General features: G+C 43.4%; 1 protein-coding gene across 2 annotated transcripts; it reads left to right on the forward strand.

Moving 5' to 3' along the window:
• Nucleotides 1-26,841, forward strand: kdm3b (lysine (K)-specific demethylase 3B). Of its 2 annotated transcripts, none has more exons than XM_034231064.1 (25): nt 1-476; nt 8,734-8,898; nt 14,578-14,691; nt 14,907-15,012; nt 15,198-15,322; nt 15,666-15,725; nt 15,876-16,568; nt 16,668-17,841; nt 17,916-18,129; nt 18,279-18,493; nt 18,610-18,762; nt 18,935-19,042; nt 19,164-19,291; nt 19,376-19,673; nt 19,787-20,040; nt 20,544-20,816; nt 20,942-21,113; nt 21,204-21,294; nt 21,613-21,743; nt 21,859-21,978; nt 22,386-22,409; nt 24,406-24,545; nt 25,127-25,303; nt 25,425-25,559; nt 25,793-26,841. In XM_034231064.1, exons 1-25 carry the CDS (start codon nt 276-278, stop codon nt 25,865-25,867), a joined length of 5,346 nt encoding a protein of 1,781 aa, XP_034086955.1. In that variant the 5' UTR covers nt 1-275; the 3' UTR covers nt 25,868-26,841. The 2 variants fall into 2 exon arrangements, with proteins under 2 accessions (XP_034086955.1, XP_034086956.1); XM_034231065.1 differs by having other exon boundaries at nt 19,379-19,673.
• Nucleotides 26,842-27,204: the final 363 nt, after the last annotated feature.

Raw genomic sequence — 27,204 nt, forward strand, 5'->3', positions numbered from 1 at the left:
TGTCTCCGCAGTGCTGCCTGTCTACGAGGAGTGCGTTTGATTGTTGCAGGGCTCAATGGCGGACAGAGCAGGATAGTCGCGTTAGCACCGAGGACAATAACATCTCCACTGCGTTTAATCCCCGGCGTGCCCCGGTCCGCCGCTGCGTGCACCTGGTGCACCGGTAATTACATTAAACACAGAGTCTCCGCTGCTGCTTGGTGGTCTGGAGTTCCCGTCCCAAGTTACTCTGTTCACGGTGGCTCACTGAAGGCAGCTAGCTTGCGAGCAAAATCATGGGGGACTCTCTCGAGCTGATAGGGAAGCGTCTCTTTCTGCTCCTCGACGACGGCAGGTCTGCAAATGGATCCGAGCCGGAGCAGGCTGCCTGGGCCCGGGACTGGCTGCGGGGCACGGTGCGGGCGGTGAGCGTCATCGGCCTGGCCGCCCCGGAGGGAGGAGAGGCGACAACAACAAGCCCTGCTGCAGGGCTGACGGTCAGTGTTTACATACAAGCTATAGCGTACTGCGTAGCTTCATACTGCCCAATTCATATATAAAATGTTTACTAGCTATTAAGTATGCGTGTGGCCTCGTTTAATTGATTTCAACCGTCCATGTTGGCACGTTTGTCGGCAGTTAACGCACGCTCCTGCATTTATATTAGCAAGCTACAAGTCGCAGGCAGTGAGGCGAAGCTAAACTCGAGGCCGGGGATTTTCTGGCCTTTGCTTTGTTCGCTTGTTAGCTGGTTAACGAATGTCATTAAGCTCTACCAGTATTATTTTTAACTTCGTAGCAATCAATTACACGGTTCATATGCAGCAGAGATAACTTAACGAACACGATATTGTATTAAATTGCTCGCAAAGCTAAGTGAAATCAGCATTAGCTTGTCAATTCCCATCGTTAGTTATAGTGAGTTAAAGGCCTTACAAGTTCATATGAGGGTGAAGCAGGGATTCTTTCCACTTCACTCTTTCAATGTTCAGACCCACACACGTTTGTAATCTGATAAACTATTGAATGTATGACATTAATATTTTCTAGCTGTTACCGTAGATACATTTGGTTGAGAATTGTACACATTTTGGGTGGTGTTGGTGAATGACCTATATTTTGGCTTTAACGATAGCCAGTGGTGTAAAATAACTAGGTATATTTACTGAAATACTACTTAAGTCCAATTTTGATGGACTTTTACTCAGCTACATTTATTTAATAACTTTAGTTACTTTGTAGATTTGGATTAATGGTGTGAAATATAATTAACTCTTAAATAAGACTTTAGCTACACCTAGAGTCAATTCACAAGCTAACCTGCAGTATACAAATCAATTAAAAAACCAGCTATGATAAACACAGAAATGTATCAATTACCAGGGCCGGACTGGGACAATAAGTCAGGCTGGGAATTATACACCCAGCCAGGCCACTACCAGTTTTCTTTTTGTGCCATTTTCCTGGATTTATTTGTCAATATATACAGCGTTGCTGTGCACATCTAGGAACCTATCCATGTGAACATATTTTAAGTGGAGGTGGACCTGAAATCCTCCAGGCCCCGGCCACACGAGGACGAAAACGGTCGTTTGCGTTACTGTTTAGTGTCCTATAGACCGTTCGGCCACACGAGGACGACCGAATACGGCACTAAACGACTGCGGAAACGATAACGGGTCCCAAGGTGGATAGAACGGCATACGCAACGCTCTGGGGGGTCCAACGGCTCCGTGTGTACGCCCTATACGATCATTTTCTGATAATGATGAGGCAATAGCCCCGCCTCTCCCCACCTCTGCTGCTCACCCCCGCGTCAAAGTAAACTGCACACTGAATTCAGATTATTTATCTTTCTCTCGATATGGACATAAACGCGAGTGAAGTCTAATCTGACAGGACGGAGACACCTCTCAAACTACCTAAACTAGTTATACATATGTTTATTTTTTACTGTCGGCCGGGTCACTCATTACTGGATCAGCTGCTGCATGAAACAGACACTGGCACTGTCCGAAGAGAGGGAGGAAAAAGAGAGGCTCCGTGTATTTTATTATTATAATATATAGATTCGTTATTCATTTGTTTTAAAGCTCAATAAATAACAAAGAAGACCTTTGACCGGCACTTTTATAATTTTGTCGTAAGATTTAAACTTTAATACACGTTGACTGGCGAAAAACTCTGCCCGGTTCCCTCGGGCCCCACCGCGGAGAATAAACAGAAGGGCAACCATGACAACCATGCTTCTTCGCTGCTTTTGTGGAGGAAGTTACAGCGTCACGTACAGGCTCCTGCATATGTACTGCAGCTTCTCCAGCGGTTGGAGCTAAACTGAGCTGTCTCGTGTGGACAGACACTATCCGGTGAATATTGAGTGTGGACGGAAGCTTTTTTGCGTTTGCGTTAATCCTATGCGTTTAGCCGTTTTCGTCCTCGTGTGGCCGGGGCCTTAAATGCATCAATCTGGTGCATTTTGAGGGGGAAATAAAGACACAACACCCATATGAAACAGAACTGTATACATTTAAATAATCATGAAATCATAAGAACATGGCCATAACCAATAACATACCATATCCAATATGAAAAAACATTGAAACTTGTTTATTTGTTTTTGGTTCATTTAGTGTGTCTGGGCTCCTGAATCAGCCTCACCTGTCTCCCTCCTCTCCCCCCTGCTCCTCTTTGAGGCAGCAGCAAAGACTAGTTTTAGCTCTCAACAAGTTTATAAAGTTTATCTTACCTTTTTTCACCTAGTTAACATTTTATTTTTTATTATTCATGCATATTTTACTAATCACTCTCCCTTCAAATGGAAATATGTGTTTACATAAATGGTGACCAAACCGTTTGAGACCCACAGAGAACTTAGACTAAGTTAACTATCTAAACACTCGGAGCCCTTTACCTCACCTGAGCTGTAGTTATCAGTCTCAGTCTGACAGCAGAGGACTCTCCTCCACCTTGTTGACAGCTCATTATATCCGTTAGCGCAGCTAGCTAGCACCAGATGGTAGCAACAACAATACACGTAACCGGTGCGCGCGCTTTCTCTCCAACTCGCTCGCGCCACACATACACACCCTCCCGAGCTTGAATGACACACAGAGACCAATCGAGGGCATTAGTGTATGATCTGTATGAAAGTGGCCATGTCGGCAGGCCACATCATGTAGACAGCCAGTCACCCTCTGTGAGGCAGAGTCAGACCCACATTTGCGCAGCGTTGCGTTCACAATACATACATTAAAAAAAGAAATTCCTCAGGCCAGCAGGCCTTAACAGGCCAGGCCATCGGGAAACCTCCCGGTCCTCCCGATGGCCAGTCCCGGCCTGTCAATTACTATAATCAAATAAAATAAAATCAATAAAATCAAGTTTTATTTATATAGCACATTTATAAACGATTTTTGGTCGAGCCAAAGTGCTGTACATAAAATAAAAATAGCCTACAGTAGAGACACTTTACAGCTAATACAACAGCACAGAACAACATATATATTGTATTAGCCAAACTGCATAATTTGTACTTTTACTTACGAAACATTTTGAATGCAGGACTTTTACTTGTAACAGAGTATGCTTACACTGTGGTATTTCTACTTTTACTTAATTACACGATCTGAGTACTTCTTCCACCTCTGCTAGTTTGTAATGTGATAAACTCTTGAATGAACAACATTAATCCTTTCAAGAACGACATTAATCCTTTCAAGCTGTTATCGCAGAGACATTTGGTTGAGATTTGTACACAGTACACTGGTTGGTGGTGGTGGTGAGTGACCTATATTTTGGCGTTTGCAATAGTATTCAATTGTGCAGTTAAAATTATATATATTTAAATCAACTAGGGATGCACGATAATTATCGGCCCGATAATTATCGGCCCGATATTAGGAATTATGACGTCATCCCGATAAACCCGATACCAGTATTAATAGCCCCGATAATATACAATATATTTTTTGGGTAAAAAAGAAAAGAAAAAAATACTGCGGTGTGGGTGGATTGGGATGAGGGGCGCTTGTTTTTCACTCGGCTCCTCCCGTTTTGCCAGTACTGTGGTATTAGTGGTTTAGGAAGAGGGGAGTTCTTCACAAATCCAGCGCTCCCTAACTCATGCCTGGCTGTGACGTAAATGGTGTGCGGCCGTGAAGCCAGGACAGTAAACAAACATCTCGTCGGTGGTATGGGCGTTGGAGCTATGTGCAACTCATGTTGCGCACTATCCGTGCTGAGTGTGCTGACTTTTCGTACGATGTCCCACTGTCTGACTTCCTGCATAAAGTCAAGTGCTCGGCGCAGTTGTGGCGAAATGTCGCTCCTCTGTTTTCATTTAAACAGCTCCGTATATCCGTTAGCGCAGCTAGCTAGCACCAGATGCTAACAACAACAATGCACGTAAGGTCTCTCTCTCGCTCGCTTGGGCCACACATACACACACCCTCCCGGTCCTCCCAATAGCCAGTCGGTGCCTGCCGGTGAGCGTGGAAGTGTGGTCTGCCACAAGCGGGCGGCAGGAGCGGGGCTGTCAGCATCAGCTTGTAGATGGTATTTTAAACTCGATGCGCTCTGAAACTACGGGGCGGCCGAGGACAAAAAATACACATGCGTTAAAATAATTAGTGGCGTACATTATTTTGTATTATCGGTATCGGTCTTGAGAAGCAGGAAGTTATCGGTATCGGTTTCAAAAAACCAATAACGTGCATCCCTAAAATCAACACATTATTAGTGCAGTGCTTTTAAAGTGCAGATTTTCTCGTACAGAATCTAATAAATGATTCATCGGAGCTAGGTTAATTGGCTTGAAAATCACATGATAGGAATTAATGTAGAGTAAGGATTTAATAAATGAATTTGGTCCATTTTGGCAGATTATTAAAAAAAATAGCACAACATAATAATTAATGGTCCTTAGTTTGTTGCAGAAGGGCCCTTTTTACATTTAAAAGAGTACATTGAAAGAAAGTATCTCTTACTGCTGAACATGTGTAAATGGAGGGCCACAATGGTGAAATGTGAACAGATGCAGATTTGCACAATGTGGCTCAAATTCATGCAGTGACATTTCCACTGTGTAGAAAATATCAGATTACAAGAAAACATGTAGCTATATCAAGTTTTACTTTTCTTAGTTAGATAACTACAGTAACATCATTTCAGTTGTGGAACCCATCTATTACAGTACAACATTTCTCCAAGCGAGATAAACAATTGCTGCAGGCAATGTCTATTGTCTATTGTAATGGGATCATGGAGCATCACCTTGTATCAAAAGATAACAAAACTGTTTTGGCTATCCAAGAAAAATCCATTTATGCTCCAGGATATATAAAACGGTTTTGTTAAATCTCTGCACCGATGGCATCTGATTCAGTTGGCGCATATTTTTCAGGTTCACAACACGTATCATGAAAAGTTTACAGGGAAAAACTGTTCATTTGTATAGAAGTATGTCAGAATATCTGGGTTATTTACTTCAATATTACCCAACTCTAGCTTTAAGGGTTTGCAAACATCACCCTTCAATGTTTCACCTCTTTAGTTTCTGGTACCTTTCCGTTTATTGTACCAGCAAGACAAGTGTCACCCAGTTAATAAAGAGATGACAATATACACATAATACTACTGTATCGCGTTGCTGTCACACTTTGTAACACTGCAGTATAACATTGTTGGTCTCTATAGTTTAGGATTTTCCTGAAAACTGCGGTAATATCTAATGTGACTCAAATTAGGGATTTGCTTTTCATTCATTGATGAATATGGAACCACAACCCTGCAGATTTTAAACGACAATTTATCGGTCAACTTATACCATTTCTTATGTTTCCTAGGGATGTGCGCTAGGTGGTCTGCAAAAAAATAAATGGAAATTACATATCGCCAACTATTCACAATAAACTCCAGGATGCATATAGTGATGGGCTGTCGGATTTCTTTGGAAGGAATTTTGCCCTAGTTAAACTTTGTGACATCAAAATCACTTGTGGCTTTACACTGGTGCCTCCATTCGTTATTGTTTGAAGAGTTGACTAACCCAAACAAAGTGAAACATTAACTTATGGTATTCTCTAGTCAAAAGGATATTTTGGTTTTCTTTGCTCAGGTTTATAATATAACTCTCTAAGGGAGAACGGCAGCCACCTCAATGCAATTACTTGCAGAATTGCAATTTGATAATACACAGACCTTATTGTTAACAGTGTTATGTTTTTATTGTATTAAACTTAAGAAATAGTCCATACAGTGCATGACATTAAGGATTTTGGGAGATGGCCCTGTGGGCCATCTAAGCTAATTTACAGATGGCCCTGAGCCCAATAGAGATTGCCCTGAAAAATGTGCGCGGACGAAATTACGCACGAAGGGTTTGGGGGGCCTCACCCTAGAACATTTAGATTTTTGCAGGTCTTACTGTAGATGCTGTCTGGTTCTCTAGACTGAATTATAAGATGAACGACCACAATATTATATTGTACAATTTCAATTGTATTCTTCATTTCACTTGTTTGTTTGTGTTTGCTCGCTTGCATGCCCTGCATAGCTATAAGAAATACTTAAGTTGTTGGTCAAGACACTTTCCATCTGATGAAGGCAAATGCCTTCCCAGATGTAAAAAAGTAGAAAACATTACATTCAGTTATAACTGCCAAAACAAACATTATTTACACTATTATGGCCCCTGTTAAAAATGTTTGTAAAGTTATCTACTGTAAATTGGTCGAACGCCTCCTCATCCGGAAGCTGACCGAGCAGCAGTCGAGAGGAGCCGAGCGCATCCGCGAAGCACACAAAATGGCGACGTCAGATTTCCCGTTAGCCGGCAAATCTAAATCTCTTCGGTCAAAATAATTTCCCTTTAGCGCAATACCGCTTCAGTTGCGCCACTTATGTGACAGACAAGAAGAGTATGTGACAGACAAGAATAGTCAATTCTAATGTCTAAAGAAAGAGATGTCCTGTATGGGTTGATTGTGCGTTGATCTGTTGGTAATGCCTCGGGGTTCCGGTGGGCATGTAAACAAATGCATAATGCTGTGCTATACTTTGTGGCCTCACCCGGTTGCATAGCGACACTTATTGTTTAGGTGTCTTTTAATAAGCAGGTAGTGCTATCATTAGCTAGAACCAGCTAGATCTGGTCGATATGGACATAAACGCGAGTGAAGTCTAATCTGACGGGAGAGAGAGATCAGCTGCTGCTGACGAGTCGACACGCAGCTCTGCATAATCACCTGCAGCGGTGAGCGGACAAAACACACACTTCAGGTTAGAACATCACACGTAGCTATTTTAATTACCTCTCAAACTACCTAAACTAGTTATAGATATGTTTAGTTTTACTGTCGGGTCACTCATTACTGGATCCGCGAGCTGCATGATACTGGCATAATAGATTGCCCGATCGGGCAACCAGCAGGTGAGGCTTCATTGCCCGAGCTAAATACTAGATGGCCCCGGGCCATCGGGACAGTCCTTAATGTCGAGCCCTGCCATATCTATCTAAACTTCAGCAGGTGAGCGATTGCCTGGTCATTCGCACAGTCAGATGTTGTTAACCAATAACAGCTACAGGGTGTGGGTGTCAGACAGGCACACACCGATAACAGTCCAGTCTGTTTCTCACAGCTTTTAAAAAGAACAATTGTAGCCTAAAGCTTAAATGTATCTGTTTTTACTTCACTCAAGCACAAAGTATATTAAACCTCTGCCGTCAACTTTATAACTGATAAATAGGAGGTGTCATGGTGTCTTCAGTAAGTGTGATCAAAGTCAACAACAGTACACATATCACATGCATTTCATGAGGAGAATCAGGTTCACTTTGTGAGTTTGTGTAGAAGTTAATTTAGACTTTAATACTTTGGTCAAACAAGTGTCATTGTTCAGTTTATTTTTCCATAGTGAATCAATGCATATGCATACCAGTCTTGCTTGTGGTTGAACCATGAGTCATAACGAACTATCCAGGAAGTCTGGTTTAAACAACAGATTCGTTGGTAAAGATTTACCAGACGCCACAACGGTTTGTAATCATCTTTACTCTGCAAACCTTTGTTCTTCAGCTGATCAGCCCTGCGCTGTTTGGCCGCGGCCTCTTCCATGGGCAGTGGCACCCCAGATGCGCTGACCAATCGCTTCATTCAAATTAAAGAGAGGGTTGCGTTTTTCACACAGAGCGACTGTCATGTGAATCTATCCCCCAAACTACCCCATGGGCTTCTCAGTGGCCAGCAGATACTACAAGACAGACAGTCAGAGTTTAGACACAACCACACAGCTATATATGTTGAACTCTAATATTCAGGCTATGACATATTTTAAAAGACTTTGATATTGATGCAAGAAATAATAAAAAATATCATATCATTTAACATAATAAATATAATATAACTGAAGGGAAAATGGACTATGTTAAAGTAGCTTTGCGAGTAATGATTGACAGGCCAACCAGTCAGTCACATTTTTGTTCTATGCTAGTGTTACCCAACTCTTGCTCGAGCGGTTAAGGGGCCCCTTTACAGTCTTATCAGCATTAAATATGCAAAGTTATATGTTTATATGTTCCATTGACATTTTTCACATTTTTTGTAGATAAACGGTAAAATGGAAATTCTTTGAACAAACATTCAACATTTTCTGACCATATTTCCACCATTTTTAATTAACAACATGTTCTAAAGTTACGGTTGGTGAGCAGTCCTTTTGTTTATGTTCTGCTTCTCTCTGTTTTTCTGACTGCAGGTATTCGTGGAGTTTGAAAATGTGGTGCAGAGCTGTTCTTGGGTGCAAGTGTATGACAAGGGGGTAAAAGCACTGTTGGTGGAGGACTCCATTGTTTGGGCCAATCGAAGTGATGGCACTGGGACCGCCGGGGCCCCAACATCCTCCGCAGCCTGGCCCGCTCTGGTGAGTGCTCAGTGCGACCGTCTGCATCATGCAAACAAGTCTAGCTTTGAAACAATCTGAATGACCTGCTGACAGGGGGAATAGACATCAGGAGCAAATGATTATTAGCTCATTTAAAGGAACAAAAATTCAATATCAGCAATGTTTTTTGTCATAAATGTGCTAGAAAATGAATAATTGTTGCCACACACACCCTGAAGCGTTAGTTGCTGGGCCAAGTAAAGGGCAACTTCCCCCCAAAATGTGAAATTAGTCTATTTAATTTTTGCAGCTGTCGCACAGATTAGATTTATAATATAAACATGTTTTCATCTCAAACCCCACAGGGGAACCTTGCACTTTGCACTAAACCCTGATATACTTTATAGATAATTTTAATTGCCCAGGCCCACCCACACATAGAGGTGGCTAAAAACAAATGTCTAACTAACTGGAATAGTTGTTTTTGAATCAGATATGACTCACTGTAACATGACCAAAATGTTTGAGACATGAAGACCAGGGGCGTCGCCTGGACCTGAAGACATTCGGGGCTTAGCCCACAGTGGTGGCGGCGCTACAGTGGAATTTTCTACTGCAACACTCCCCACACGCACACACACAGTACACCCGCGACTGTTACAATGAAGGCTCGATAATCAGCTCACGGCATATAGGCAGGGGTAAAGTGCTATTTTTTATGAGTGGGGGGTGGACCTCACCTCCTCTATGGGGGGTCCGGGAGCATGCTCCCCCGGGAAGATTTTTTTTAAATATTGAAGTTAAAAGCATCAATCTGGTGCACTTTGAGAGCAACATTAAGAGATCTATGGATACATTTCTCAACACCCATACGAAACACAACTGTAAACAGATTTTCTTTTTCTTTATGGATATTTTACAAATCACTCCCCTTTCAAACTGTATTCTTGTTTTACTGCCATATAGACTATAATGATCATATGAAGGTGTGCCGCGGAAATAATCTTTTGAATAATTTGTGACCAGACCGTTTGAGACCCACTGAGATAACGGCACATTCACACCAGCCTTTTATAGTCCGGTTGAATCGAACCCTGGTACGTTTAGCCGCTTGGTGCGGTTCATTTGGGTCGGTGTGAACACAATCCGAGACCTCTGAAGTGAACTAAACTAGGGGTTCCCAACCTTTATTGTGCCAAGGACCGGCAGATACATTAAAAGAAAATCGTGGACTGGTTGTCAATTTGAACTGATTTTAATATTTACTCACCACCAGCAGGTAGCAACAGAGGCTAATTGTATGTAACAGCCTGAACAAATACTAGAACAATATGCATCCAAAACATATTAACAACGTTTAAAAAAGGACCGGTGTCGTTTTTCGGAAAACCGACGTTATTCAGTTTTTAAAACCAAAACGGGAAAACAGATAAATCAACGTTTTGGTTTTGTTTCTATGATTTACGGATATGCCAGTGAATGCTGGGAAAACGAGGTGGTGTGTGTGTGTGTGTGTGTGTGTGTGTGTGTGTGTGTGTGTGTGTGTGTGTGTGTGTGTGTGTGTGTGTGTGTGTGTGTGTGTGTGTGTGTGTGTGTGTGTGTGTGTGTGTGTGTGTGTGTGTGTGTGTGTGTGTGTGTGTGTGTGTGTGTGTGTGTGTGTGTGTGTGTGTGTGTGTGTGTGTGTGTTGTGTGTGTGTGTGTGTGTGTGTGTGTGTGTGTGTGTGTGTGTGTGTGTGTGTGTGTGTGTGTGTGTGTGTGTGCTGTGTGTGTGTGTGTGTGTGTGTGTGTGTGTGTGTGTGTGTGTGTGCTGTGTGTGTGTGTGCTGTGTGTGTGTGTGTGTGTGTGTGTGTGATGTGTGTGTGTGTGTGTGTGTGTGTGTGTGTGTGTGTGTGTGCTGTGTGTGTGTGTGTGTGTGTGTGTGTGTGTGGTGTGTGTGTGTGTGTGTGTGTGTGTGTGGTGTGTGTGTGTGTGTGTGTGTGTGTGTGTGTGTGTGTGTATAGATAGTGTCGTTCGTTCCGGTGCACGTCCGACAGCATTTAGCACTACATCAAGATTAAGATTAAACTAATTTATTTTGGGAACACCTGCATATAGGCTACCTATGGAGTTAGCCAGATGTGTGCAAATTACTGTTCATGGTCATTTGAAAACAAATGCCGGTGTCGGACAGACACAAACACACCGAACACACAGAGCTGAGCTGAGCAGAGCACATACACACACACATCATGCGCCTTGGTGACCGGACATCTCCTTCATAAAACTAATAAAAGGGGGAGTAATCGGGCAGTTCGATGCAGGGCTCAACATTATAAATGGCCCGCTGGCCCGGAAGCACTATTTATACACCCCGGGCCAGCATAATGTACTTTCCACTTGCCCGCTCGGGCCACTAAAAATATTGCTTTAAAAAAAAAAAATGTTTCCTGTGGTATTGGTATTTTGACAAGCAATTTTGTTAAATTGTTTCGTTTATTAATGCTACAACATAGCGTTTCGTGAGTCGGTTGTCGTTGTTGGGTGAAAAGCATCAGCCAAACGACTCGTTGCGCCCTCGCTGCGAGGGGGACCCAAGTTCCCATCGGCGAAAATGGTGGAATGAGCTCCCCATTGACATCAGGACGGCAGATAGCTTGCACATCTTCCGGCGCAAACTGAAAACTCATCTCTTTCGACTCCACTTCGAGCGTTAGAACGATTAACAAAGCACTTTTATACTAATAAAGGACTGGATTACCTAAAGCCAGTTGAGTAGCACTTGAAATGTTTAGCTCTATGAAACCTGATGTACTTATATGATTCTGTTTTCTTCAAGGTTGTGTCTTCCTGGTCGAATGTACTTATTGTAAGTCGCTTTGGACAAAAGCGTCAGCTAAATGCAATGTAATGTAATGTAATGTAAAAAAGCAAACGGCTGTTTGCTGCGGAGCGCAGCGCGAGCAGGCTCCCGTGAGCGGGACCGTGTTCCTTCACTACAGACTATCGCGCCACCTAACCATTCGCCAAAATGTTTTTAATACCACCAGTAACCGGCCAAGCGCCGGGCAATAAACTATCTTCAAATAAAAGAAAGTCACCGGATGAGTTCAAGGAGAGTGACAGGGAGCATGAGAAGAAGAGGGAGAGAAAGTTTCAGCCAGCTTGATCGATGGAGTTGGCTTCTATAGAGTGGTGCAGTGACGCATCCTAAAACCCTTTTTATAATCTATCGATTAGATTTATGATTCGAACATTTTAAAAGTAGGGAAGACATGTGGAGATTATCCAGCTAAACAAAACGTGCATTTATCAAACAGGTTTGTTTTCCAAATAACTTATTTCCAGCTATTTTCCAAAACCCTGTGGAGAAATCCCATTGCTCTTTTGTCGAGGGAAACCATCAGCTTACTTCCTGGTTTTAGGAAGCGTCACTGCACCTCTCAATATGATGCCAATATAAACAAGGTCTTCTGTCGGCTCTCTACATCAATGCCGACCTATACTGACAAGTAAGTGAAGAGTAGACAATATAAAGGTATTGGCTATAGGGAAATGTCCCAGCAGTTTAGGAGAATGAAGGATCTAATCTAATCTATTGCATAGCCATTACATGTCTAACTCCTAATGACAGGAAGGCAGAAAGCGCATTATACAAATAATAATACTCATAATAATAGCAGATATTTTTTTAACAATGACCACAATATCATTATTTTAATAAACCAAATATGAACAATTGAGGAAGAAGTGATGATTAAAATGTTGTAGTAATGTAGTTAGTGCATACATTACTATGGCAACAAATGTGTTAATTTTCTTCATTATTGTTTTTTTTGGACGAATGCTCCGGGCCAGTGGTTACAATGGTGGGGCCAGTGATAATACAAATCCACCGGCCCGGAGGGCCAGTGGCATTTTACCTGTAATGTCTACCCCTGCGATGTGTGTAGAGGTGTGTGTGGTTAACACGTAGCAGCCTGCAGTCACTCTTAAGCTGTTCTGATGAAGGTAAACACAGCGAAGGCGGTGCGTAAAAAGGCACATCTTTACCCGCTGGTGCTGCACTTCTCAGAGGCGGAGTATACGTCCCGCTGCCTCCTGATGCTGCAGCCATTTCATGAAGTGAAGGAGGTTTTCCTTCTATAAAACAGCTGCGGGCAGCAGATACCGTGAGAGTCCCTGACATGAATTCATAGATCAAGGCAGACTGGTTTACTCTCCTGTTTTGCCAATCCGGTGCTTAAACAAATAGCTCTACACCCCTGGCCGACATGTTGTTAAAATGAAGTCAGAGTTTGAAATATATCTCAAATAATGTATGCACTGCCATTTCCCACATAAACATAACAGTCTGCAATTAACCGGTTGTCTCCTGTATGCTCCTCTTCCTACTTGGCGCACCGGTAACTGAGCCGCCGAATCCCTCGGAACATCATAAAAGCCATTTTCAACGGTTTTCTGGTGAAAGATTAACACACACCTCTACACACATCGAACTGCCCGATTACTCCCCCTTTTATTAGTTTTATGAAGGAGATGTCCGGTCACCAAGGCGCATGATGTGTGTGTGTATGTGCTCTGCTCAGCTCTGTGTGTTCGGTGTGTTTGTGTCTGTCCGACACCGGCATTTGTTTTCAAATGACCATGAACAGTAATTTACACACATCTGGCTAACTCCATAGGTAGCCTATATGCAGGTGTTCCCAAAATAAATTAGTTTAATCTTAATCTCGATGTAGTGCTAAATGCTGTCGGACGTGCACCGGAACGAACGTCACTATCATAATATCTTCTGAAAACAAATGCCAGTCTCACGCACGCACGCACGCACGCACACGTACACACACACACACACACGCTCACACACACACACGCACACACACACACACACACACACACACACACACACACACACACACACACACACACACACACACCCTGGCGACCGGACATCTCCTTCATAATGTGCCTTCTCCTCATTTTCCCAGCATTCACTGGATTATCCGTAAATCATACAAACAAAACCAAAACGTTGATTTATCTGTTTTCCGAAAAACCAAAAAACGACACCGGTTCTTTTTTAAACGTTGTTAATATGTTTTGGATGCATATTGTTCTAGTATTTGTTGCTGCTGGTGGTGAGTAAATATTAAAATCAGTTAAAATTGACCTGAGTCTCTCAGTCTGAGAGGAGATGTCCGTTAGTGCAGCTAGCTAACCAGATGCTAACAACACGGTCCCTGTTGGCACCGGTCTCTCTCTCTCTCTCTCTCTCTCTCTCTCTCTCTCTGTCTCTGTCTCTGTCTCTGTCTCTGTCTCTCGATCACACTAAATGCGCTATTGCCGCACACACACACAGCCGAGCTTGAATGACACAAGCACACGTTTATTTCCATGCAACTCTCTGATTGGTCTGGTGTCTTGCCTCTGTTGCATTCACTGAACACGGGAAATGACAGTCCTGCCGTCCTCTCTCGTGTCATGATGAAGTTCACGTAAAGCACGGTCAATGTATTATATTATTGAGGGAGAATTGTCCGGGGCTACAGAAAAAACTAATGCCCAGTCCAGGCGACGCCACTGATGAAGACCATCATTGTTTATTTAGCCTAGAAAGAGTTCAGTTAGCTGCATTGTTTTGAGATGTACAATTAGATTTTCCCGTTACATCTGTGCTATTGAAGGGAATGGAAATATTCGGAAGAATCTAAGATTTGCACGCTTGTCCTTTTTCCTCAGGTCTTCCGTTCCCTGGTGGACAGAGTGGGTTTAGGATCGGTTGTTCCTGTGGAGTATTTTGGAAACAAGAATTTTGAATTCTTGTCTGATAACACAACTTTTCAGAGGTTTGAGGTGTGTACGTCAGCTTTACAATGTGTGTTACGCCTTAAATGATTAGTTCATAATATATCAGTTATTCTAGATATAACATATTTTTCTAGAATGACACCTGAAGTTGTTAGTTATAGTGCTGGTGTTCTTTCCTGCATTATTCAGTGTGAGGTTTTACATTATTGCTGTTCCACCATCACTATGTTTTACGGGCGTGGTTGTTTGTGTTTGTGCAGGTTGACAAAGACCTGAGACACCCTTTGCTTTTGGAGCAGCCCTCCCTGCAGACTGCCGTCTCCAGCTGGCGTACTGACTTTGAACTGCAGGAGATCTTCAGGAAGGGTTTGTTCAACTGTCACCCGTTTTTTATGTTCTTTTCTTTTACTACCTCCATATGTTCTTAAGGTGTTGAATCTCAAGGTTTCATTCATTTCTTTTTGGGAATTTAGCATTAGCAACCTTGGAATAACTGTAATAATAATCTGCCAAAATATAATTCCTTCTTTACTCCCTGTTCCTGCCTTTAGGTTCCTACACCATTCAAGGACGCAGGGTTCGTGTGTACCAGCCAGAGTTTGAAGACTACTGGGCCTCAGGACTGGTCTCACAGCACGACCCGATCTCACACATCATGGAGATTACCTTAGATAAGGTAAATAACACTGGGATTATTGTTACAAGTCTAATTTCGATGTGTTAAAAAATATAGATAAAAAAACAACTAAAAACTATTTTTGACATATAGAGGTTAATCTTATGTCACGTTCACAACAGATACATTCGGCTGTTCAGATGACTATATTGCCTTACTTGGTGTTTGTATTTATAAGAAACAGGATAGATGTTTAGCAAGTTTATCTGGAACAAGCCGAAGGCAAGAGTTGAAAAGAAAATCTTAAATTGAATGGGGTAGCCTTCCCCAATTTGCAAACTAAATGTTCAGGGTAAAAATATATTCTGGTCATGATGATAAAATATGTACCTTTTTGTTGTAGGGAGACGAAACCCAGATGGTAGATCCTCGTGTGATACATGTCATGCTGGCAGAGGAGGAGGTACGGTTGTCATGTTTTAAATCGTATTATACTCTGTAATTGGTTCTACTGCACTGTATATATTGTTGAGGGGCTTTCAGCTTCTGATAGATAGTATTTCAAACGTGCATTATGACTTTCTAACATTTCTTTTCTTTTTGACTTGGTAAGAATGGGCGGCGAAGAAAGGACAGTGATACAATGAAGGGTGACAGTGGGCGCAGGCGCAGGACTGCGTCCGAAGGCGAGGATGACTTGAACTTGAAGCGTTTTAAAGGAGCAGGCGATACGGCAGCTGATGGGCAAAGCTGCGGCGACTTCAACAAAACAGCAGTGGAAGGGATGGGGATCTGGGGCGGAGACTCCGGCGAAAGGGTCAGCAGCACGACCAAAAACGGAAGCTCGTCAGAAAGAACCTTTCCTCAAGGCAGAGTGTCGGCCCCCAACACTAACTCCTCACTTCAGATGGACCAATCGAACGCTACCCCTTCTCGCTTTCCTGCCCATGTGAAAGAAAACGGTCGCCCACTCTCCACACAAGGTGCAGCAGACTCCACTACCGCCGTTACTCACACTCCCACTCCTCCTCCCCTCAAACCTGCCCCCTCTCCTTTCTCCACCACGTCTTTTCCCTCACTAGGCCAGATGCCAAGCCTGGTCCCCGGAGCTCCAGCCCCCAAGGCCTCCTCATCCCCCCAAACCGACCGAGAGGAGGCCTCACAATCAGCTTATTCCAAAACAGCTGCTCTTGTTTCCCCGGGCCCTGTCACCATTTCTTGGTCGCATGACAGCGGCCCCAGTGTGGCACTCTCTGCGTCTGTGGGTTTTACTCCTAAAGCCCCCACCTGGGGAAGCCAGACTGAGGTAAGATGATCAATATAGTCATACCATTAGGTTAAGCCTTTGCAAGTCATTTGAGTTGTGTAACATTATTTCACATTGTCATATTGCTTTGTTTCTTAGGGCTCCAAAACGGCGTCAGGTTTTCGTATGCCCCAAACTGGGCCCTCTCAGACCAATGGAGCTCCTTCCACCACCACAGCCTCCCAGGATACTCCCAGGCCCTTTGGCTTCGGCTTTGGAGGAGCAAAGAATGAGACTCAATCCAAGCAAGACCAAAACTTGTTTATTCAATGCATGACTCAGAATTCTGGGTCCAGCCCAAGCCTAGCTGCTGGTCAGACCCAGTCCAAGGACACCAATTATTTCACCGCAGTGTCTGAGAGCCTGAGTAAGGAGCCCCCAAGCCTTTTCAAGTCCACAGCCTCCACTGAAGGGCAGAAAAAGCATGAGCAGCCCAAAGTGCCTGAGACCCATACAGCGGGAAATGGTGTGCTCAATAAATCGTCATCGACCTTCCAGGGCATGGCTAGCTCTGCAGGAGGAAGAGGTCCTGGTCTGAGCATCGGTGGTCTCCCTGCAGCCTCTGGAGCTCAAAGTACTTCTAAGAAGAGCAGTAATAATGGGACTTCTGTGGGAGGCTTAGGACTGCAATCTGGGTTTAATACTTCAGATAGCCACCAGAACCTTTTCCTGCAGGCCTCCAAAGAGCCTGCTAATCCATTTCTGGCATATGGGGACAAAACTGCCCACACCTCCTTTGCTGGCCTCTCAGGGGCCGAGTCACAGACCCTTGGTTCTGCCTCGGACAGCAAGCCAAACCTGTTCACTATGGCCGAGCCACCTAAGGGGATTCTGTCTTCCCCTTTCCCAGCACCCTCAGCAGCTGCGTCACCCAGCTCTTCGTCTTCACCAGTACCGACTTCATCACAGAGGTCACAGAGTGAAGGGACTGTGGCAAAGGAGGAGCAGGAAGTTGGAGAGATGCCTTCATCCACCTCAGCATGCCCCTTGTTTGGGAGCACCGGCCCAGGTGGAATAGAAGATGTCCCGGCGTCCTTTGACCAGAGCCAGTCTCAGAAGTTCTCCCTGGAGGACAGGGGCCAATCGTCCAAACGTGACTCTGGTGACTCCAGCTGCAACAGTGACCTGTCAGACCTGAGTGAGAATGAAGACGGCCCAGTGAAAGGCCAGATCCCAGGACGACCACCACTCCCTGTCAAGGATGCTGCCATGATGCAGAAAACTAAGGTCCAGGGGGTAGCTAAGGGCCGTCCACGTAACAAGCCTTTTAAAGGTAAGTACCTGGTCTCTTTCTTGTTAGTTGTTACAAACTGAGCATTAGAATTAACACCAAGTTGTCTCCTGCAGTGGGCCAGTCTGTACTGAAAGACCAGAGCAAAGTCCGGCGTCTGAAGCAGTCTGGCGAGTCCTTCCTCCAGGACGGCTCCTGCATCAATGTGGCCCCTCACTTGCACAAGTGCCGCGAGTGCCGCCTGGAGCGCTACCGTAAATATCGTACTACAGGCGAAGACAGCGACGACGACGACCCAAATGTGTCCTGTCGGTTCTTCCACTTCAGAAGGTACACATTTATATTTTGTACAGCCTTACAATTTGTTTATGAGCATCAATGAGAAAATGCTATATATTTATCCGAAACGAGGAAGCAATCCTTAATCGTTTCAACAATGTTTTACATAATCAACCTTTTTTTCTTCTCCCCGTGACCAGGTTGGCTTTCACTCGGAAAGGTATACTGCGTGTAGAAGGCTTCCTGAGTCCGCAGCAGAGCGATTCCATGGCCATGGGTCTGTGGCTACCTGCTCCCGCCGTCCAAGAGGGCCTCGACCTCGATACATCCAAGTACATCCTGGCCAATGTGGGAGACCAGTTCTGCCAGTTGGTCATGTCTGAGAAGGAGGCCATGATGATGGTGGAGCCTCACCGTGAGTATAAAGACTTTTTTGTATTCACATGTAGTGTGCTATTTTGTCTTTTCATTTAGTCTCTCACACTGTCAGAAGTGTCTATAAGCCTGTTTTGTTTTTGGGCTGTCCTTCAGAGAAAGTGGCATGGAAACGAGCAGTGCGCGGTGTCAGAGAAATGTGTGACGTGTGTGAGACCACGCTCTTCAACATCCACTGGGTGTGTCGTAAGTGTGGCTTTGGAGTGTGTCTGGACTGCTATCGGCTCCGCAGGAACAGGCCAAGGGAGGGTGAGTCATTACATAAACCATAAAGAAAATGTTAGAGCCAACCAAACCTGTTGTATTATAGCATCATTTTAGTTTGTTACAGTAATGGGAAGAACATCTTAACTCGGTTATACTTTGTGTGGTTGTTTTGAGTGCGTTGAAAAAACAAAGGTCTATATGTTCTTTCTTTCAGATGTAGATGAAAGGCCTGAGGATGAGGTTTTCTCTTGGTTAAAGTGTGCCAAGGGCCAACCTCATGAGCCACAGAACCTCATGCCTACACAGATAATACCTGGGACAGGTAACATGAACATTATGATGGAATCATCAAAACCCACCGCACAAGCATCAAGTGATTATGTATGATCTTGTAATAGATCATCAAGAGGTGTAATTATTTACTTTCTGCCTTTCTCCTTAAGCTCTTTACAGCATTGGCGACATGGTGCACTCGGCGAGAGGCAAGTGGGGTATTAAGGCCAATTGTCCTTGCACCAGCCGACACACCAAGTCTCTAGTACGCCCCAGTGCCCCGAATGGGATTCCACAGGTACTGCTTTTCTCTTATTTCTCCATTCCTGCATTGTGAGCAGGGTTTAAGATGAAGACTAACGTCTGGTTGTGCTCTTCTCAGCAGTCTGCATCAAGCAGTAGTGGCGTCCTCGCTGCGGCTTCGGCTTTTGGCACCACCCCAAAATCAGAGGGAGAAACATCAGCAGTCAAAACAGAAACCGCACAAACAGCAGCGCCATCAGACAGCGGGGGAGGAGAACATGTTGGCAGTATCAGTAACTCCACCAGTGGTACATCCTCCCCCTGTAACCACACCCAGTCCACTGCCAAGGAGTCGCGCTCAGCAGGGGAGGGCAACAGCTCGGCTCTGCACTGGCTGGCAGACTTGGCCACACAGAAAGCCAAGGATGACACCAAGGGTGAGTAGGAAAGAGGAAAGACTGAGTCACTGTAATCTGAGTGCGTAGAAAAAGCACAAAGATCAATATCAACGTTGAAGTTCCATCCTCATCCGTCTGCCATTTTCTTCCAGATTCTGGTTCACTCCGCTCCATGATGAGTCAAAACAGCCGGCCTCACTTCGGCCTGGACTCACTCAGTGCCCTTTCAAAGCCTTCTGCTTCCAGTCCTAAGCTATTTAACAGTCTGTTGCTGGGCTCCAGCATGGCCCAGTCCAAACCCGAGGGCTCCAGTCTCCGGGACCTGCTCAACTCCGGACCGGGGAAACTCCCCCAGGGGCCTGGGGAGAGCGGGGTGCCTTTCCCCTCTGTCTTTACCTCAGCAGGGGTATGTAGAAAGCTTTTATTATTCCGTGTAGGTTCTGATTTGTATTAGACCTGATCTATTCTTCTATCAGAAACTGGTCTTACTGACAGTCTATTTAGTATAAAGGTGTAATCCCATACCAAAAAGAGTGTCAGTAAGACCAGTTTCTGATTGAAGAACAGATCAGGTTTATTTCAAATGAAAACAGTCAGTTTAAATCACTCTTTACACAGTGCATGCCTTATTAAATAGTGAAAGTGTTTTTATAGTACCAAATTACATTTTGGTGTTTAAGTAAAAAGTGTAATCTGTGTAGCCTAAGTATAATGAGATATAATATAAAGAATACATTTTATAGATTTTAAATTGTATTTCTGCTGGTTATGAGCGTTGTAATAAAGCAGAGCATTAACTCTGAAAATATGAGGCTTTACTCAAAGGATGTCTAACGGTTATTCAGTCTGTTTAGCTGCACGTATAAATGCATTGCTAAGTAATCAAAAACGTTTTTTTATGTCTGCCAGAGTGACAAGCTGAAGAGCAGCCTCCCGAACTTCCTGGATCACATCATCGCTTCGGTCGTGGAGACCAAGAAGGCAGAAGGCCGCCGGACCGGGGCCTCTGAGGGCGGAGAGCTCGGGGTGTTGGGGGGCCGCAAAGACGGAGTCATGGGCCTAAGTGTTTTGGAACCACATACCTCCCACTCCTGGCTCTGTGACGGACGACTCCTCTGCCTACAGGACCCCAGCAACAGCAACAACTGGAAGATCTTCAGAGAGTGCTGGAAGCAGGGACAAGTAAGAGCAACAATGAGTGTAACGCCCGAGGCATCTCCGGCAGAACCATGACGGAGATGAACTAGAAAGATTTGACTGAAACATTACTCCTTGATCAACTGTCTTTTCTATTCTCTTTTATCCAGCCGGTGTTGGTGTCGGGGATACATAAACGGCTGAAAGAGAATTTGTGGCGGCCTGATGCTTTCAGTAGGGAGTTTGGTGACCAGGATGTGGACCTGGTCAACTGTAGAAACTGTGCTATCATCTCTGATGTGAAGGTACGAGACTTCTGGGACGGCTTCGAGATCATCTCCAGTAAGTGAACAATTTAAATGACGTCCATGTTATGTTTTAGCTCCTGTTTCTCTCAGAAATGATACCTAATGTGTTTTTCTGTGAATGCAGAGCGACTGCAAGACACTGAGGGCCATCCCATGGTATTAAAGTTAAAGGATTGGCCTCCAGGTGAAGACTTTAGGGACATGATGCCCACAAGGTGAGACACCCACAAATATGTTTCTTCTTTTATGCATTCACTAACTAAACCAAGATTCATTCCCAAAGGTTTTTCTTTACAATATATGTATTTTTACTTACTTTAGTAATTTAGCATTTAGTTTCCCAGTAATTTGATGGTTTGTACCTCTTTGTTTTCTACATGCATGCACTTATACCAACTTGTTCAAATGTGTAACAATCACCTTATTTTGCACCCATTTTTGTAATTTAAAAACAAAAGTATGAAGCGAGTTGGGTCTTGGTTTGTTTTTGTGAAACAATACAATCTCATTTTTGGACATTCTTTCACGGCCAGGTTTGATGATCTGATGGATAACCTCCCTTTGCCCGAGTACACAAAAAGAGACGGCCGTTTAAACCTCGCCGCCCGTCTGCCCAACTTTTTTGTGCGTCCTGATCTTGGACCTAAGATGTACAACGCCTATGGTGAGAAATTTGGCAGAGCCCCTGTCAACTTAGTTAGACGTTTCATTTCTTTTTCCCCCTCCTACTATGTCACCGTTATCTCGCTCTCAACCCCTCACTCCCTTCTTTCCCTCAGGCTTGACCTCCTCTGAAGACAGGAAGGTGGGAACCACGAATCTCCATCTGGATGTCTCTGATGCCGTTAACGTCATGGTCTATGTTGGCATCCCTCAAATAGAGGGAGACCCGGGGAAAGGTCAGTGGACTTAAACACACGCTCACATTACACTTGTACAGTGCAACATTTAATAGAGCTACTTTATCTTGACAAAAGCATTACTTTTTTCCCCAAAACACACTCATTTAACTATGAATTATCTAGAATATTACATGGATATGTTTTTTCCCCCATGCCAGTTCAAAAACATTGCATAGAGTATAAGTAAGATAAAGAAGAAGGAGCTAAGTTCATACTGGACGATCATCTTTATTGAACTGATCCATCCTGAACTATATTGAATAATTTTGTCCCAGCTGTTTCCTGAACTTCATTCTTGTACTGTTATAGCTTGCTCCAGGCTTTATTTGCTTGGATAAGACCCTGAAAACACCCCTTAGTGGGTCCCATTTGTTTACATGTTTCGCAACATTTTTCATTCACAGAGGCAGATATCAATGGACGCAAAGGTCTGTAGACTTTCAATTGTATTTCTTCCGTAGCATGTCCTTTTTCTTGACTAACTCCCTCTCATCCCACCGCTACCCCATCCCTTTCTTATTATCTGTGCAGTAGAGACCAGAGCACTGGGAACTATCTCTTAGTTGTTACTGTGTCATGTTTGTACATTTCTATGTAAACCTTTATTAACACCTTGAATAGATGGCAGATAGCATTGGAATTTCTAGTGTTGTCCTTCTGAGATCTTGACTTTCTTCTTAACTTATAGATTTCAGTGTTGGACGGTCTGTTTGGGGAAGGGCTGCATGATATTAGAACAACTGACATTGCAGTTTTTATTTCCCTACACATTGGAGCAAAGACAAACATATATACTTTTTGTGCAATCTGAACCACTTTCTGCCCTAATTCCATACAAGTAACCTATTTATTAAAAATGTCACAAAAGATAATATTGCGATACTCAATTAAATCAATATTATCTTGAATCCCTACTGCCACCTTTTATACTCGCACACACACTCTCTCTTAATGCATACATATGGCAGCGGAAATAACAGACTGAGGAAATACCGCGTTAAGCTGGCAAACGGCAGTCATGAATGTTTTTAGTTAGCAACAGTGTAGGACCAACCTCAGACTGGATGTGAACGTTGTGTCAGTAATGTGATGCGTGGTCTGCAACATGTCCTTCTCTTTGCCCTGGTGGTTCTCAACTGGTCCAGCCACATGATCCACATTTGTCCTTATTCACAACCCAGACATCGTTGATGAAAACATTATAGTTAAGTCATTTAGAATGCTCTTTATTATTTATTATAAAAGTTTGCCAAGGTGTGATGACAGCCACATGATGCAGCTGAAAACAGTATTTCAGGAGAGGCTCTGTAAATCAATGCACTTCAGAGTAAACCTGTTTTGTCACACAATCAATCAACAACTTTATTAATCCTGCAAGGGGCAATTGGTTATGAGCAGCAGCGTATGTACACAGGCAGGAACATACAGGAAGGAAACGCACAGATACACCCGGGAGCAGAGATGTGGATCATTCCAATGTACACTATAAATAGTTCATAGCATCACAATAATAAATAAATAATCAAGTTCAAAGCCTTTCAAGAATTTAAAAGTTTGAGTGCAGAAGGGATGAATGATGACTACAATCTTGCAGTTCACCTATAATAGACAGGGACCTAATACTGGGTCATGAGACACCAGTTGAGAACTACAACTCTGCCACGGTGGGCTGGATGTACATTATTTCAGCTGTTTAAGATATATACTCCCAAAGATCAGAATTGAAGATGCATCTTGACGGACTCCATTAGGCATTTTGCGTTTAGACACTCATCAAAATGGATTCAATAAATGACCGTTGTCTTCAAGTAATGTTGAAACAATAATAATCACAGCTCAAAACCCAAATCATGAGACCACTGATGCCACATGTCCACTGCATGGTTAGACTTAAGTCAACTCACTCTTGAGTGGCCTTTTCTCTATATTATTCCCCTGCAGATAGTAGCCCCTCGGTGTAGGCGGGAATGTGATGTGACACTGAATCCTTTCATCGGCAACCCAACAGAGGAATGTCTATCTGCACGGCATCATTTGTAGGGCATATTTTAACAGACTGCCATTTTAGAAGTGAAAAAAACATGTTTGAGTGTTTAAAAACAAAATGCTTTTGAAGGTGTCTTTAAGCTCTACTGGTCTTGTGCCACTGAATCTGACCAATCAGTGCTCTGTAGTGTTTTAACGTCGCCTTTTGCTGGGAACGTCGACTGAGGTTATACAAAAAAAAGTACCAGCTAAGATCTACAACCCTTGATAATGGAAAACCAAATAAGAGTGGGTTGAGTCGAGGACAGCCGTGCAGTGTAAATGCAGCAATAAAGAGGAAACTACGATGAAACCCTTCATTGTCATTGCGTAGACACTGCCGCTGACCCTTTGATGCCATCTATGTGTGTCTGTTGTCATTTGTGTTTGTTCCTCCAGAGGTCATGACCACCATCGAGGAGGGCGATGTGGATGAAATGACCAAGAGGAGGGTGTACGAGCAACAGGAGAAACCTGGAGCTCTCTGGCACATCTACGCTGCGAAGGATGCAGAGAAGATCAGAGAGCTGCTCCGCAAGGTCAGCATCTAGCAGATTTCTGTTAGCATTGTGTCTCTGAAGCTGCATTGTAATTGGCTGTACTTGTAAAATATTTAAACCTCAGACCCAGGGGCCTTTGCTAATATGTATAAAAAGAAATGGTTGCAGCGTCGAAGGCGGGCCCCACTCATTCCTGTGGAAGTTGTTAAGTGGTCTAATTTGATTGCTGTCAGTTACCCTGATCTTCCAGCGAGCTTCTGCATCGCTAGCGTTTTCTTTAACCGTAGCTCCCATCTGCTACGGTTTCGGGCTCATTCACATGAACAGAGGAAGGAAAATAACCTGATTTATTCTTAAAATAAATATGATAGGGATGCCTCTTTTGGGCCCACAGTTTTGGCTTTAAAGTTTGACGATCTTCCTCGGGGGTTGGATGGCCTGATGTCAGTCATTGTAACACAAACAAAAATGTGATAGTGAAAAACAATCCTCTTCATGCTGGCTGAGCTGCATTAATTTAAGCCTCATCACCCTCCACTACATGCTTGTTTATCAATCTAAGATTTCAGCAGGTTTCAAACAACAACCAAAGATAATGGTGGTCATTGTTTCTGTGTCAGGTGGGAGAGGAGCAGGGTCAAGAGAACCCTCCAGACCACGACCCCATTCACGACCAGAGCTGGTACCTGGACCAGGTGCTCCGCCGCAGGCTCTATGAAGAATACGGCGTCCAGGGTTGGGCCATTGTGCAGTTCTTAGGAGATGCCGTGTTTATCCCTGCTGGAGCGCCACACCAGGTAAGACATGTCGTGTTATATTAAAGAGGCTTGTTCGAAATCCGTTTATTCAGATCATTCAAGATGCTTATTTATCTTGTTTTAGTAGCATATTTGTTCATTCTCTGCTCTTCCCCTCCAGGTGCACAACCTGTACAGCTGTATCAAGGTGGCAGAGGACTTTGTGTCTCCTGAGCACGTGAAGCACTGTTTCAGACTGACCCAGGAGTTCAGACACCTGTCCACTACTCATACAAACCACGAAGACAAGCTACAGGTCAATATGCTTTTCTCTCATGCATTTCACTAACCAGTGAATTATGTCTGTTTAGTGTTTTTTCACAGCAGTATACCAACGTTTATTTAATTTGCTGTTGTGCTGGACAACAGATAAAAGGACTTCATGTTATTCAAAGCACGTTAATATTTAAGTGAAGCGTGGAAAGAAATGTAGATGAGTCTCCATGTCTTTGTTTTAACACTCTTTTTTTCTCATATATATTTTCTCAGGTGAAGAACATCATCTTTCATGCAGTGAAGGACGCTGTTGGGACACTGAAGGCCCATGAACCTAGACGCCCTTAGTTCCTCTCACTCAACGCTGTCCCAAAAACAACCACTCTACACACACACACACACACACACACACACACACCTACACACATACATACACACACACACACACACACACACACACACACACACACACACACACACACACACACACACACACACACACACACACACACACACACACACACACACACACACACCACATAAGTACAGGCTGTATGTTTTTTGGGGCAGTGAATGTCAGGGTTAGGGGAAAAATAACATTTGATTTGGGGAGGGATTAGACGGCGATGGGCTTGTCAGCAACATGATGAAGGAAGCCCTTTAACGCTGTAACGCAGTTTGCTTAAACTCTAGTGGTTTTCCAATTATTATTATTTTGATTAACTCTGTATTTAAGGTCAGTTTTTTCTGTTTGGTTGTTTTCATTGTATATGTAAGATGTGGGAGTTAGGGAGGTAACAGCTGACTTTACGATGGAGCAGAGGTTCAGCTAACATTTAAGTGACTGACAAAACGTGAGTACTGGGCTAACTTTCCAATAAAGATGACGCTGAAATATCTTAAATAGGAGCAAGGTTAACCTGTTTTTATATAATTTTTGTTTTCAAACAGCTGATTGCTCCTGCCCTCTGTGGCTGAAACTAATTTACGAAGCAGCAAGTGAGGGGAAGCAGACCAAAGTTTTGTATTTTTGTTTTCTTATTTCACTTTTAGAGGAAGTCGTTTTTTCTTTTTATTCACCACAAGGCAATGATCGGAAGAGATAGGGCAGGTTTGATTTATTTAGTTGAAGTTGTTGGGTCACCTATAATTGTCCCATGGGTTGAATTGAACAGCAGACCTCCAACAACTTTGTTTAAGAATCACAATTGCAGCAGAAACGAACTACTGGCCACTAACATTGTATCAATATATATATATATATATATATATTGATCTTAGCAGTCTGTTTTGATTTTTCACAATAAAGTTTACAAAAACTATTGTTTGTTTACTGTTTGTTTGTGACACAAAAACCCCTCAGTGTGTGTAGCTATGGTGTACAAAGCATGGACATGTATTTTCATATCTGAATCAGGGCTGCAACTATTATTTTCATTATCAATTCATCTTTTTGATCAAGTCCAAAAAAATCAGTTTACAGTAATAATGGAACAGAAAAACTAGAAATCCTTTACCAATTCTACTGATTTAAACAATCTCAATTACTAAAACATTTGGCACTTTTCTGTTTAATGATATCGATGATGAAGTATTTGTTTCAGTACTTCGGTTAAACGGTTGAATGTCTTTCTTCATTTAAGTATCTACGTGGCGTTGAATATCGTCGATGAGTTTTCATTTTG

The sequence above is a fragment of the Gymnodraco acuticeps genome, unplaced genomic scaffold (assembly GCF_902827175.1).
Source record: "Gymnodraco acuticeps unplaced genomic scaffold, fGymAcu1.1, whole genome shotgun sequence".
In the NCBI taxonomy this organism is placed as follows: Eukaryota; Metazoa; Chordata; class Actinopteri; order Perciformes; family Bathydraconidae; genus Gymnodraco; species Gymnodraco acuticeps.